This window comes from Pongo pygmaeus, chromosome X (genome assembly GCF_028885625.2).
Source record: "Pongo pygmaeus isolate AG05252 chromosome X, NHGRI_mPonPyg2-v2.0_pri, whole genome shotgun sequence".
NCBI lineage: Eukaryota > Metazoa > Chordata > Mammalia > Primates > Hominidae > Pongo > Pongo pygmaeus.
The window spans coordinates 75,575,555-75,590,058 of NC_072396.2; the positions used below are offsets into that span (position 1 = coordinate 75,575,555).

The 14,504-nt window shown below is 38.0% G+C and overlaps 1 protein-coding gene across 7 annotated transcripts in view; it reads right to left on the bottom strand.

Moving 5' to 3' along the window:
• The window catches only part of HDAC8 (histone deacetylase 8), a 240,898-nt gene that overhangs the window by 131,935 nt on the left and 94,459 nt on the right, over nt 1-14,504 (bottom strand). For 4 of the 7 annotated variants that reach the window (XM_054471183.2, XM_063660411.1, XM_054471185.2 and 1 more), the window contains 2 exons: nt 3,997-4,169; nt 1,441-1,535 (listed from right to left, as the gene is read on the bottom strand). The exons of 1 other annotated variant lie outside the window; for it this stretch is intronic. In XM_054471183.2, coding sequence (XP_054327158.1) covers nt 1,441-1,535; nt 3,997-4,169 — 268 coding nt within the window. Of the gene's footprint in view, nt 1-1,440; nt 1,536-3,996; nt 4,170-12,487; nt 13,802-14,504 lie in introns of those variants that run through there. 2 more of the 7 variants (XM_054471184.2, XM_063660413.1) reach the window with 1 other exon arrangement.

Consider the following 14,504-nt stretch of genomic DNA (forward strand, 5'->3'; position numbering starts at 1 on the left):
TCCAGCCTACACCCATTCAGGCCCACAGCTTCTCCATGTACCAGAGGCGATATTCATCTTTATTAAAATTTTATCAATCTTTTAACACAGATGAAACTTTGGATTTGCTTTTGCTTCTCAGGAATAGAGCATTCATTCTCAGTTCAGGCTTCTACAGCTTAAAACTTGTTTCTGACATAACTTGATCAGTTTATAAAGTCCCAGAGCTTTAAATTACAATGCAATCTGAGATATTCCCACAGCAATAACAGCGATTACATTTGTTCACAGCACTTACCTTTATATTTCATTAAGCTTCCAAATACTGAATAAAGGTAAGACAAACCAAGAAAAGAGACTTCTATTAACCCTGACATCAGCAAATTGTCTCAAATTATAGTGTACCTTCTATCTGTATTCTAGACATATTGAATGGTTTTTCTGAGATACATATTGTACCTCACCTGAGATTAGGAGAAAATTGGAAGGAAATTAGTTTAAGTTGTTTCTAATTTTTAAAAAATAATAGCAACTTTAAAAAGCATCATGCTCCCAAGTGTACAGCTACTGTATCTGGCAGAAATCATAACATTAAAACCAAAGCAGCATCCCTAATCCTTGGGAAATAGCTTGAGAAGGTGGGGCTGCATGTACTGGTTTGTTATTTTAAGTCATCCAGTCTAAGGTCTGTAGTTATACATCTTGATCTATAACATGGTTCCTACTTGCAGGGGAACTGGAGTGATAGGTAGGAACAAAGGTATGCCTTTGGATTAGGGATTATCAGCACACTCACAGGTCCCAGACAGCTTTCCATGAACTTGTTTTGGGAAAACTAGAACAGACATTTTTGCTTTGGAAAACATAAAGCCCATCTTGTATGACTAAAGAAAATGGCAAGGGCTCAAATGACGTTTCACATTTTGGATGGTCCTATTCCAGCCTCTGTGTGCCACTAATTGCTAGAAAAACATCAGCAATGGTCTTTGTAGTGCTTATGGGTTTCTTGAATTTTACATTAGTCAACGAAAATTGAGAGATCAGGACTACCACCAAAGAACATGTGCCATGTACCACCTATGAAACTTCTTAAAACAAAGATGAGAATCCAGCTTACACATTTTAAAAATAGCCCCTTCCTTTTCGAGGCTAGGGGATAAAAATATGCACATATTCCAAAGAATTCTTTGTGTGAACAGGTGACCCCTTCCCACAGTCTCTGTAATTAATTGAGAAATTAAAGTTGGTTGGCCTTTGAGATCTCTTGTAAAAAAAAAAAAAAGGCAGAAGGTCTTGGATATTTTGGAACAAGAGTCCACTATTCTGCCAAGACAGTGTGTTATTGTTATTGAAGTGTCTCTCAACAAAACGGTATTGAGTGGTGAGGACGTGATTTTGATTAGGTGGAATGACTCAGCTCTTCCCCTTAAAGAAGAGAGGACTTGTCAGAGCCTTACTTACCTCATGATCTGGGATCTCAGAGGATAGTGTTTTCCCTAGGATGACCCCGGTCAAGTATGTCCAGCATCGAGCCGTGTTGGCAAGGTTATAGCCTCCTGTCTCCATCAAGAATTGTGAAGTTAGGAAAGAATAGTCATAAAACAGCAGGAGAGGGAAGGGGGGTAAGGAAAGAGAGAAAAATGTTTTAAGAAAAGACAACCTCAAATGGCAGAATTTTCCCTAATCATCCCTTTGTGATATTTTTAAACCACCTAGTAGGCAGACTTTGGTGGACCAGTCAAATCATGCACAGTGTAAAACCGGGCAGTCCAAGGTCTGCAAAGATTAAATAGGCTCCCATCTCCCCAAAAAATATATACCTGAGGAATCCAAACTCCTCAGTTCCATCAAGAGCCATCAGCAAGACTCAGATCTCTGGAATCCAGATCTCTTGAGGTGATCTACCCAATGGAAAGATTTCTGTGATGAATTTTGCAACAATTCTATAAAATGACTGCTGAATGTGATTTGTATTTTTAAAACTATTGGCAGATCTAGCCCTAAAAACCTGGGAAAAAGAAAAGGAAAATGCTGACAAAAGCAGACTTCCTTCTTTTAATGTCAGCATTCCTTTTTGCCACAAAACATAGGCCTGGTGGCAGAGATCAAAGAGAGTGAGATGAGGAAGGGACCGTTGATAGATGCTCTGACCCATCTCGTCAGGTCCTGTCACAGTCACCCAACAGCCATATTATACTGGCTAATAATCAGCACATTTTTGTGCTGAATAGATGTGCTCTGCCATGCAAGCATTAGAACATTGGCCTTTAGCTAAATTCTAAGAGTATAAGGGTAAAATGGAATGATTTCCTAATCTCAACGCAGCCTAAGGGAAACAGAATCTGGTCTATTTTAGATAGGGTGACCATATAAATTATCATACAAAATGGTATACTTTTAAAAGTAAAAGAGGGCACTATTAATCATTACACTGGGATAACATGTATAAACTAGGACATATGGTCACCCTTTTCTTAAGCTCTTCTACTATTTGAAAGGCCACGGATGCTTTGAGTATGTCTTTTAGGTCTCAATGGGGTCCACTGAAGCTTGGGGATATGGCTCCCTCTACGAATTGTGTGTTAATAGGGGCTGAGAATTTCAGTTAAATAGTACAGGTATTACTTTAAATACTCCTGACATGGAAAAACCTGAATTTATAAGATAGACTTATTTGGCATGAGTATTTAATTTCAAAAAAAGGTCACTATAGGTTTTGCTTAGGTAGTAAACTATCTCTGGTACATATACAATATGATTTGATTTGCAAAAATTCCATTTATGCACAAGCATTTTCAGGAATACACATATTTCCTAAGAAGAGTTATATATTCAAATGTCAAAACTTTGCGCTGAGAAAACAAAAAGGCTTTAGAGAATGCTAACAGGCTTTTAATATAAAGACTATAGCCTCAAACAAAAGTCAGGTTCTAACCTGATGTATATGTTAGAAAGGTCTCTTCCCCCTCCTTAGCTGTACCTGTATCATAATCACCATCCTTAGTGCTGTCAAGAAAAGTAATATGTCACACCGTACTTATCAATTTTATCTTTTTCTTCAGTTGAAGTTAATATATTTCTTGCCAGCTTTTCATAAGAGGTTGTCTCTTGTAAGTACCTTTAATTTTGAGCCTTCTAGAGTTTGAGGCTGCCAAAGGACAAGGCTTGTGTACTTGTGTTGAATGCCCACTCATTTAATAAGGCCTCCCTACAATTCCCTCTAACAGGTTGACAAAACAACCAACAATTAGCTCTTCTATAATCTATGCATTTTAAGCTCAATTGGCTTGACCATGTTATTTTAACACACCAATCTATTCATCCAATGAAATAAAGATTGTGCCAGGTAGGTAGACAGAAGATTTTAAGCAAGGCATCTTTAAAGGTGGTAGATGTTGTGACAAGTTCCTTTCTCAAATGTTTAAATGCTACTATTGAATAGACTGGGCTTTCTTTTGGCTAAGTAATACAAATAATCAGCACACACCAAAGGCAAGAATCCCAAAGAGACTATAGATCTCTCAATTTTGCTTCACTATAACAAATCCATGATTTTTGGGGGAAGAGGCATTCTTGAATCAGCTTATTTAATTAATTTGTGTGTTTACTACTTACACACAAGTAGAGTTGGAATTTCAGTGACATGTTCCCAAAAGATGATTATTAGAACTGAAAATCAAAAACTACACTGAGAGAAGATGGATCAAAGTCTACTGGGGTTAACATCCTCTATTTTTAAGATTCGAGGCAACCTTTAACCAGAGGATCTTTGCTTCAGGAATTGAAATTTAGACTTTAGAGTGCCAAGAAGTCAATGCACATGCTAAGCTGAGAAGCGTGTCAGAGTATTTTCTTATTCTGAACTGTGGAGGTGGCAGATTTTATTGACTCAGGCTTCTGGGCCTCAGGTAGGTTGGTATTATCCAATGCAAGAAAGCCAAGTTTTCCAAGTTCAGTGCCAATGGACAAAATGTGGAGGAAGGTCAACAAATTCTGGTAACCTTCCTTTATACTCACCTCCTCCCAAAATGAGTGTTGCCAACTGCCATTGAAGGATGTACTTAAGACACTTGCCAATTCCCACTGGAGTCATGTTAAAGGAGCACATGGGATCCCCAGCTATTGTGTCAGCTCCCAGCTGTAAGACCACTGCTTTGGGATTAAAGGCTTGGTATACTTCCTTAAGTACACTATATAAAATAGAAAGGATACAAAGTATAGGTCAGTTTGGTCTAGGGGTAGTGGTGGTGGTAGGGCAAGTTGAAGGTATAATTGAATTAGCAAATAGTTAAGGGAAAAAAACACAACCTGTCAAACTCATCAAACTCTCCACTTAAGAGAGGTGAATCACACTATATGTAAATGATACCTTAATAAACCTGACTTACAAAAAAATTTCCCTCTACTTCCACCCTCATCAAAAAACACATCTGCCCTTCTGTTTTAAAATTCAGACTTCCTTGAAATATTCATATTAATTTAACTTCAACAGCCATAGGACAGAGTATACATATTTAGTCCATTTTAAAATCTGGGAAAATAAGATATACATTGAATAGTCATTAAGGGTTCTTTCTGATTATTTAAGATTACGACCATACTTGGAGTTTAATCACCTGGTTTCAGTGGGGGCTGGGGAGAAGAATTACATGCTTTACAAGCATAGATGTTATCAGGTAAGTTTTTATTATGCAAAAGGACTAAAGGGTTATGAAATGCAATCCTCCCTAATGCATATGTAATCAGGGTATTGTAGGGAAGGTACTGTAACAACTGATCTAAAATTATAAACCTGAAAGCACCCTAAAGAACAAATTGTAGTGTAACAATGAGCATAATTTTGGATAGAATCATTCAGTGCTACCTACTCAACCTAGCTGTTTTTTTTTTGATAGAACTCTTGTAGATGAAAAGGAAGATGTCAATGTGACAGATGACCTTAGTCAAGCTTTCAGTATTATCATTAATTGAACACTGGCAGTGTCCAGAATGCATTCCTAGGAGTTATAAAGTCCCTGCTCTCAAGGGGCTTACAATTTACTTTCCAGACAGAATATATACCAGCCCTCAAGGGCCTGAATAACTCTTACAGAGACGTATAAACAAGTGTAAATTAAGATACATCAGAGTTGAGAAAATCCAGTGTCAAAAAGTGATCAAAAATGTTGAGGTTAATGACCTCTTCATAATCAACATGTCAAATTACACCAGTGCAGCAAGACCAGAAAAATCCCAGATCTTTCTGAAAATGCAAAAGGAATTCAGGGACATAAAAAGCCATCCTCCCAAATCCATATGTAACAAGGGTATTGAAATTATCGAATAGTGCTCACCCACAGAGGCATTCTTTGACTCAAAGGACTGTTTTGTTTTGATTTCTCATCTACACAGAAAAATATTGAGTGATCATAGAGATTATAAGAATATTATAAAAATAATGACATATGATCCTTAATACAAGGATACTTGGGCCTATTCTCTCTTTCATGTGCTTATCTCCTGGGTGCAGAGGGAAGATAAGCTAACTGAATAGTTTAGACAACATTTATTGAGCATCTACACGTACAGAGCACCCTATTAGCTGCTGCTGGGAGACACAGAGGAAGGCGTGATGTCTGTTCTAAAAAGGTTTCTAGCTTAAGGAGGAGGAGGGGGAGGCAACAAGACTAATGTTCTGTTCATTCATTCTTTCCCTCACTTACCACACATTTTCCTGAGCATCCACTGTGTGCCCAGCATGTAACTGTACCAGATGCTGCAGGAATAAAGATGAATATGACACAACCCCTAGCTTCATGTAGCCCGGAAATAGAGGGAAAGACACAGACTATGTCAATAAATAATTAAAATACAACGACAAATGAAGTGTCAGAAATGGCACAGAGTAGGGAATAATCAACTTTTGCTGAGGATTTTAAAAAGGCTCTACAGAAGTAACTCTTGACTTAGGTCCTAAAAGATGAGAACTACACTGCGCCAACTCTCAAGATGGCTAACATGAAAAATGGTAGCAACGATTTCTGGTAAGGATGTGGAGAAACTAGATCACAAACATCTTGCTGGTGGGAACGTAAAATGGTGTAGCCACTCTGGAAAATAGTTTGGCAGTTCCTGTTAAGACTAAAAATAGACTTACCATATGACCTAGTAATTGTACTCTTGGGCAATGTATTTCAGATAATTTAAGACTTATTTTTGTGTAGGAACTTGTACATGACTGTTTGTAGCAGCTCAATTTGTAATAGCCAAACGTTGGAAACAACTCAGATGTACTTCAACAGATAAATGGTTAAACAAACTGGTACAACCATGCCACTGGAATATTGCTCATTAATAAAAAGGAGCAAACTATTGATACGTGCAAAAAATCTGGGTGGCTCTCAAGGGAATTGTGCTGGGTCAATAAGGCCAATCTCAAAAGATTATCTGCTGCATGAGCCCATTCATATTACATTTATAAAATAATAATTACAGAGATGGAGAATAGATTAGTTGGTTGCCAGGGGTTAGGGATGGATGTAGCTATAAAGGTGTAGCATGAGGGAACCTTGTGGTGATGGTACTGATCTGTATCTTGATTGTGGTTGTAGTTATGCAAGGCTACATGTGTGATAAAATTGCATAGAGCTACACACACACACACACACACGTGCATATATAGCTGGTGAAATCTAAATAAGCTCTATGGCTTGTACCAATGTCCAATATCAACTTCTTCATTTTGATGCCGTAATTGTATGAGATGTCAACATTGGGGGAGGCTGGAAGAAGGGTACATGGGACTTCCCTGTACATTTTTTTTGCAACCTTCTGTGAATCTGTGATTATTGTGCAATAAGTTTTTTTAAAAAGTATAGAAATTTATAGGTATGTAGGGTGATGATAGGGAAGTTGGAGGCAGAGATGATTGTGGGGTTACTGGTAGGGGACTAAGTCCAGAGAAGGAAGTAATGCATGCAGGAGCATGAAGGCTTGACAGCAGGAGTGGTGGGATGAGGCTAGAGAGGTAAACGTGGGCTATATATGCCCGGCAGGCTAATGAGTTTGGACTTTTGCTTAAAGGGTACAAAATGTCTCAAACATTGTGTGGGTGCATGTGTGCATCTGTGTGTGTGTGCTTTGAGGGCATAATTAGATTTCCATTTTAAAGATACTCAAGCTCTATTGTAGGATACCCTGAAGGTTGATGAGGGCTTTTGCAACCATCCAGGCCAGTGACAGCAAGGATAAGGAGGAAGAGATAGATTTGGGAGAAATTTATATGGTAGAATTGATAGGGTAATACAGAGTGACACACAAGAAAAGCATATACATATAACATTTAAGAGTGTTTGGTATTTAGGAGAGAGGAAAGGATAAAGGCAGGCAGGTGTTTCTGGATTAGTTGTTTTGATTATAGCCAGGTAGGGAAAATGAGTCCTCAAGGAATTCTGATAAAGAGGGCTCTGGATGGGTATTGAAAAGGTTGATAAGAAGCTTTGAGAAAGGTAGGGCATCTTGTACGTAGTGTAAACTTCAAAACAACTGAAGTAAGGGCCGCTTACAGAGGGCTGGATGGTGAACACTTTTAAATTCAAGACTGGAAGTTTTCATTTGATTTGACAGTCAAATGGAAACCACTGGAGAAGTAAGAGGTAAGTACTAATGTTGCTGAAAAATTATGCTTAGGAACTTAGCTTTTTGCTCTTGCATGTAGGGTCAACGTGACAAAGTCAACCCCACAGGGGTTGGCAAAAAGGGTATTGAAGCGTTCTAGTCATGATGGCAGCAGGAAGCAAGGTAAGGTAAATTTGGAAAAAAATTGGGAGGGCTAATTGACAGAGTAGGCGTGGAGCATCAAAGAAGAAAACACTGTGCCAATTCCTCCAGAATTCCCAGGACAGGAAAAAAAAAATTGGAATATTATTTTTCCTATTGCCACTTCCAAATCTAACATTCTTTCCTCTCATCAATCGCTCCCTCTTTTGAGTCAATGTCATTTGATAATATTACTCAAATACTATGAAAGTTCTTATCTTTCACCTCCCTTGGGGATTTTAGCACCTCGTTCACAATTTTTCTCATTCTCCCTTTCCTTGTCATCATTTTCTGCAGTTCAATATTCATTCCCTCACTCAAACCTTGATTCAAACACTAGAGACACAGAAATAAGCAATACTCAGGAAGCTTCTGGTCCACTAGGGGAAGAAAACAGGAAAACAAGTAACTGTGATAAGTGCTATAATATTCATTCATTCATTCATTCAACAAATGTTAATTGAATGCCTGTTATAGGTACTATGTTGGGCAATGGGTTCACAGTATTGAACAAGAGATCTATTCTTTCCCCCATGCCTGTTCTAACTCTCTAACATCAGAGTTCCTTTATCTTTTCAACAATAGTGATGTCCACCTGCACTCTACTTTATTCCTTGTCATAGACACACTTTGGGGCCTGATAAAGAAGCACTTGGAATTGCTCTTCTTCTAAGGCCCTGAACTCTGAACTACTTTCTCCATCTACAATTTTCTATCTTTCCAATTCCTATTGCATTTGGTCTTTATTCTTACTGTAACTCCTATTCCCTGGTTTTTTTTTCTCCTGTTTTCAAAGTACACCATCCTATAAATTTTTTGTCTTTTGAGACAGGGTCTCAGTCTCTCACCGAGGCTGGAGTGCAGTGGCATGATCATGGTTCACTACAGCTTTGACCTCCTGGGTTCAAGCAGTCCTCCCACCTCATCTTCCCAAGTTGCTGGGACTATAGGCCACCACATCCAGCTAATTTTTAATTTTTTTTATACACATGGGGTCTCACTTTGTTGCCCAGGCTAGACTCGAACTCCTGGGCTCAAGCGATCCTCCCACCTTGGCCTCCCAAAATGCTGGGATTACAGGCACGAGCCATCATGCCCAGCTCAGCCTATCTTTTGACTTCATTTGCTTCATTACTTCTTCTGGTGAATATGATTAGTCATTTTGAAAACTTACTTTAGCACCCTAGTTCCCTCACACCTTTGCCATTTTTGCCTTGTCAGTCCTCAAGCCCTTGGATGAACCACGCCATCAGAGTTTTCTCTCTGTTCTGCTGGAGGAAGCTGAGAAATCAAGTGAATTGCTTCCATTAGAGATTATGCATATAACTCCAATTCAACAAATTCTACAAACATTAATTGAGTGATTAATATGCGCCACACACTCTCTACAGCTTGGCCACCTTTCACTTTACCTCCAAGTGATGAAGAATTACATTTCTTACAGAAGCTAGTCTAATTTTTGAAAAATACAAATATAATGAGAGGACATTCTTGATATAAAAAATTAAACATGGCCGGTCACGGTGGCTCATGCCTGTAATCCAGCACTTTGGGAGGCCGAGGTGGGCAGATCACTTGAGGTCAGGAGTTTGAGACCAGCCTGGCCAACATGATGAAACGTCGTCTCTACTAAAAATACAAAAATTAGCTGGGCGTGGTGGCGGGCACCTGTAATCCCAGCTACTCGGGAGGCTGAGGCAGGAGAATCGTATGAACCTGGGAGGCGGAGGTTGCAGTGAGCCAAGATCGCACTACTGCCCTCCAGCCTGGGCGACAGAGTGAGACACAGTCTCAAATAAATAAATAAATAAATAAATACATAAAACATAAAGGCCTATCAAATAAAAGTGAAAAATCTCCCTATTTCCATTTCAACTTCCACCCCAGAGGTAACTGCTGATTAATAGTTTGTTGTGTATCTTTCTAGATCAAACTTTTTCTGTATCATACTGGATGGAACTGGTTGAAGCTATGTGCAATGAGTGCCTTTACCTCTTTTCTCTACCTGAAAATGTCCTCCATCATATTTCTTCTGCCTTTCCAGCTTAATTTATCCCTCTAAGCACTAAATCCTCTTTTGTTGCTTTAAGGGTCATGTATCACCAATGAGCTCTTTTCTTACATCTTCAGTCCCTGAATTCCTGCTGATTGAGTTCCTGTAGGTTATAAGTTAAAAGTTGCCCATCTATCCCTCCCCTTCTTCTCAGCATTGTCCAACTTATCCACATACTGGCCACCTATACATACTTCTTGCAATCCAGAATCTGATCTTACTGCTCTCCTGAAATTGCTCTCTTAAAGGTAGAGAGACCTCTGGATTACCATATCCAAAAGCCTTTTCTCTGTTATCTTTTTCAAACTTCTTAGAAGCAACTGACAGTTGATTCTACTAAAAAATCTGCAGCTGGTTATCAGGGGCTACAGTTCCAAGAAAAAAATATTTTAAAAGTAATTTTAAAATAAGTTTATTGATCTTCATATACTATACAATTCCCTCATTTAAAGTGTACAATTCAATGGCTTTTAGCATATTCAAAGAGTTGTGCACACATCACAATGAATTTTAGAATATTTTCATTGTCCTCAAAAGAAACCCTGAACCCATTACCAGTCACTATTCCCATCACTCTCCAACCCCCAGCCCCTGGCAACCACTAATATACTTTCTGTCTCTATGAATTTGTCTAATTTTGACCTTTCATATCAGTGGAATCATATAATGTTTTCTTTTGTGACTGTCTTCAAGGTTCATTTGTGTTGTAGCATGTATCAGTACTTCATTCCTTTTTATGGTTGAATAATATCCAATTGCATGGATAGACCACATTTTATCCATTTATCAATTGATGTTATTTCCACTTTTTGGCTGATATTAATAATGCCACTATAGTATAATACTACAGATATACATGTACAAGTTTTGTGTAGACACATTTTCAATTCTCTTGGGGATATATACCTAGGAGTAGAATTGCTGGGTCATGTGGCAACTCTATGTTTAACCATTTGAGGAACAGCTAGACTGTTTTCCACAGTGGCCACACCATTTTACATCCCAATCAGCAATGTATGAAGGTTGCAATTTCTCCACATCTTCACCAACACTTGCTATTTTTTGTTTTGTTTCATTTTAAATTAATTATAACCATCTTAGTGGGTATGAAGTAGTATCTCACTGTGGTTTTGATTTGCATTTTTCTGATTAGTAATAAAGTTGAATATCTTTTCATGTGCTTATTGGATATTTGTGTATCTTCTTTGAAACAATATCTGTTTCAACCCTTTGCCCATTTTTAACCTGGGTTGTCTTTTCAATATGGAGTTGTAAGAGTTCTTAAAATATTCTAAATATGTCTCTTATCAGACACATGATTTGCAAATATCTACTCCCATTCTGTGGGTTATCTTTGCACTCTCTTGATAGTGTCCTTTGCAGCACAAAGTTTTAAATTTTGATGAAGTTCAGTTTATCTATTTCTTCTTTTTTTGCTTATGTTTTTGGTGTCATATCCAAGAGACCACTTCCTATTTCAACATCATGAAAATTTACATCTATGTTTTCATCTAAGAGTTTTATAGTTTTAGCTCTTACATTTCAGTCTTTGATCTATTTTAAATTAATTTTTATATATGGTGTGAGGTAAGGGTCCAACTTTATTCTTTTGTATATTGATACATCCAGTTGTCCTATCATCATTTATTGAAAAGACTGTCCTCTCCCCCATTGAATGGTCTTGGCCCCTTTGTGTAAAATCAATTGACTATAAATGTGGGGGTTAATTTCTGGACTCTGAACTCTTCCATTAATCTATGTGTCTGTCCTCATGCCAGCAAGATGCAGCTTTGATTACTGTAGTTTTGTTGTAAGTTTTAAAGTTGAGAAGTTTGAGTTTTCTAACTTTGTCCTTCTGTTTCGAGGTTGCTTTTGCTATTCTGGGTTGAATTTCTGGATTGAATTTCTGCATACATTTTAGGATCAGATATGTCAATTTGTGAAGAGAAGTCAGCTGTTATTTACAGCTCCATTTCGACTATGCTAAACCTGTCATCTTACCTCTTCTATTCCCTGCCTCTGTTAATGATATCCATCTTTTCAGTCACCCATGTTCAAAACTGAGGAATTTGAAAGTCACCCTTTCAGATTCCTCCCTTTTCCTGTTCCTCTCCAATTACCAGTCTTCCACCAATCTCTCTCCTATTCCTTCCTCTCCACTCCCGCTGCAGTACTCTAATCTAGCCCTTATGACCACCTTCATGAATTACACCAATAGCTTCCCAATCAGTTTCCCTGCCTCAAGTCTCTTCCCTCTCCAATCCTTCACACACACAACCATCAAATTAATTTTCCTTAGGGATACAGTTTTGATAAAGTTACTTCTTAATTCAAAAACCTTTAATGTCCCTCCATTGTCTTTAGAGAACACTTAATATTCTTAGGCTATGATCCAAAGTGCTTTGTAATCTGACTATGGCCTACCTTTAAAATCTTATTTTACAATAACACCTTAACCTGTATTATTCTATAGGCAAACTGAACTCTCCATTGTTCACCTCACTCACCTTGTATTTTCTTGCAAGTATGCCTTTTGTCATGTACTTACTTGTGCCTGAAAGTTACCTTTCTACATGTCTACATCACAGCCATTCTTTAAAGGCTAGCTTAAATTTTATCTCCTCCATAAATGAGAATGATAATAATGATGACAACAGCTAACATTTATTGAGCACTTTATTCAGAATAGAGCACTGTTCTATGTATTTTACATGTATTAACTCATTTGACCCTCATAATAATTCATAACAGGTATTATTTTTAATCCTATTTTACAGACGGGGAAACTACCATACAGAGAGGTTAAGAATTCTGTACAAAATCACACAGCTATTAAGTGGCAGAGCTGGTTTTTGGACCCAGGCATCCAGGCATCAGAGTTTTTGCTCTAAACCACTACAGTATATCTGCTTCCATGACTTACTGAGCTCCTATGCATCAGATACTATGTCAGCCACTTTGCCCACATTATTTCAATATAACAGCAGACGCTGTTGCCAAAACTTTACTGAGAAGAGTGTTAATCTTCCCAAGCAAGCTTTGATCTTATGATTCCCTCATTCTAAAACCTTCAGTGGCTCCCAAAATGTTTACAGAATATGGTACAAATTTTCATAGCTAAGAATTCCAGCTCTTCCGTGATGTGGTTCCCACCCACGTTTCCAATCTTCTTTGCAACTTCTCCTTCATGCACTTTACAGTCCAGCCAAACTAAAACCACTGCTATTCTTTGTACATAGCTCAGCCTCTCCCAACTTTGATCTTGCTGTACCCTGTGTGTAGAACATCCTTCCCTACAATCTCTGTATATTCAAACTTGACCCAGATTTTATAAACACTCATATACATTCACACACTTTGTAAAGATAGAGTAATTAGCTACCCTTTAGAAACCAGATCAAATGTTACCTCCTCAATTACGCCTTTTTCTGAAGTATTTTCTCTCTTTGAATACCCACAGCATTCTATCTCTTATGGTTCTTACAATTTTCTATGTTTTATTTATTTAAATGTGTGTGAATATGAAAATCAATCTCTATTTATTTATCTAACATTTTAAAATTTCCACTAACTTCCTCGAGGGTAGAATCAATACTTTATACATAGTAGGCATTCAATAAATAGTCATTAAATGAATAAATGAATGAAATGTCACTCCAGATTGCTTTTGGGAAAGTTTCCCTAACCACTGTAACAGTTCTGTTTGCTACACTGCAAATCATTAATTTTTCGTTTTGTGAAAGTATAAAATCTCTTATCCAGAAAGGAGGGGGAGGACAGGCATCTCTTTACACTACATTAGTAACTTCCCTATAAACATACAAGATATTCATTTAAAATGCAGTTTTCTTGATGAGAAACCTGATCCTTCAGTATTCAGCAGTCTAGTTTTCAGACAAGGCTATGCAAATGGAGAAGACAAGCTGCGGCAGCTGCTTCTACAGGCCTGGATTTGGGGCAGGAGGTTCGTACCTGAGGAGGATAAAAGCCAAGGTGGTGACATTAATGATGCTTTTGGATAAAAGAAAAGCCCAAGAACAAAATCGTAGAGTTATTCTCTTTTCTTTGATTCCATCAGGGTAGACCACAGCTTCTACTGTGTGTGTTTGAGATCTTTCACTGGTGCTTCTTTACCTTTAATACCAGGGGCTGAACATGTTTTGTGTTTTTTTTTGTTATTTAGATAATCAATATCCTAAAAGATTCATCTCAGGGCAATGGGATACCAGAGCAATGGCGTTATAGTCACCCTTAACCGATACTGGTGGTGGGGTCTGGTAACCCTAACTTGTCCCTCTAGCAAGACCTCTGATGGGTTCACGCTCCCAGAAGGTTTAGTCTCCTGACTTTCTAGATTGCGCACCAGTCTAAACCAGCCTTATCATCTTCATGCTTTCCAATAGACACTCTCAGCACCCTCTAGAGACTCCCTCAATAGAGATTAAAGAAATGAGAAATTCAAAGTTGGAAAACCAAGAAGGGTAGGATGCAGAAGGAGAGAAGAGAAAAATATTTGCTACTAATGCTTTGAATTCTCAATGTCAGCCTGAGAAAAGTTATTGCCAGCAGCAAAACCCCTTTCTAAGACATAAATTTTAAACCTATTGCATTTGATGGGATTGAGAGGCAGACTGTGTTAAGGACCCAAAGTATTACTAGTCAGTCCCAAATGGGA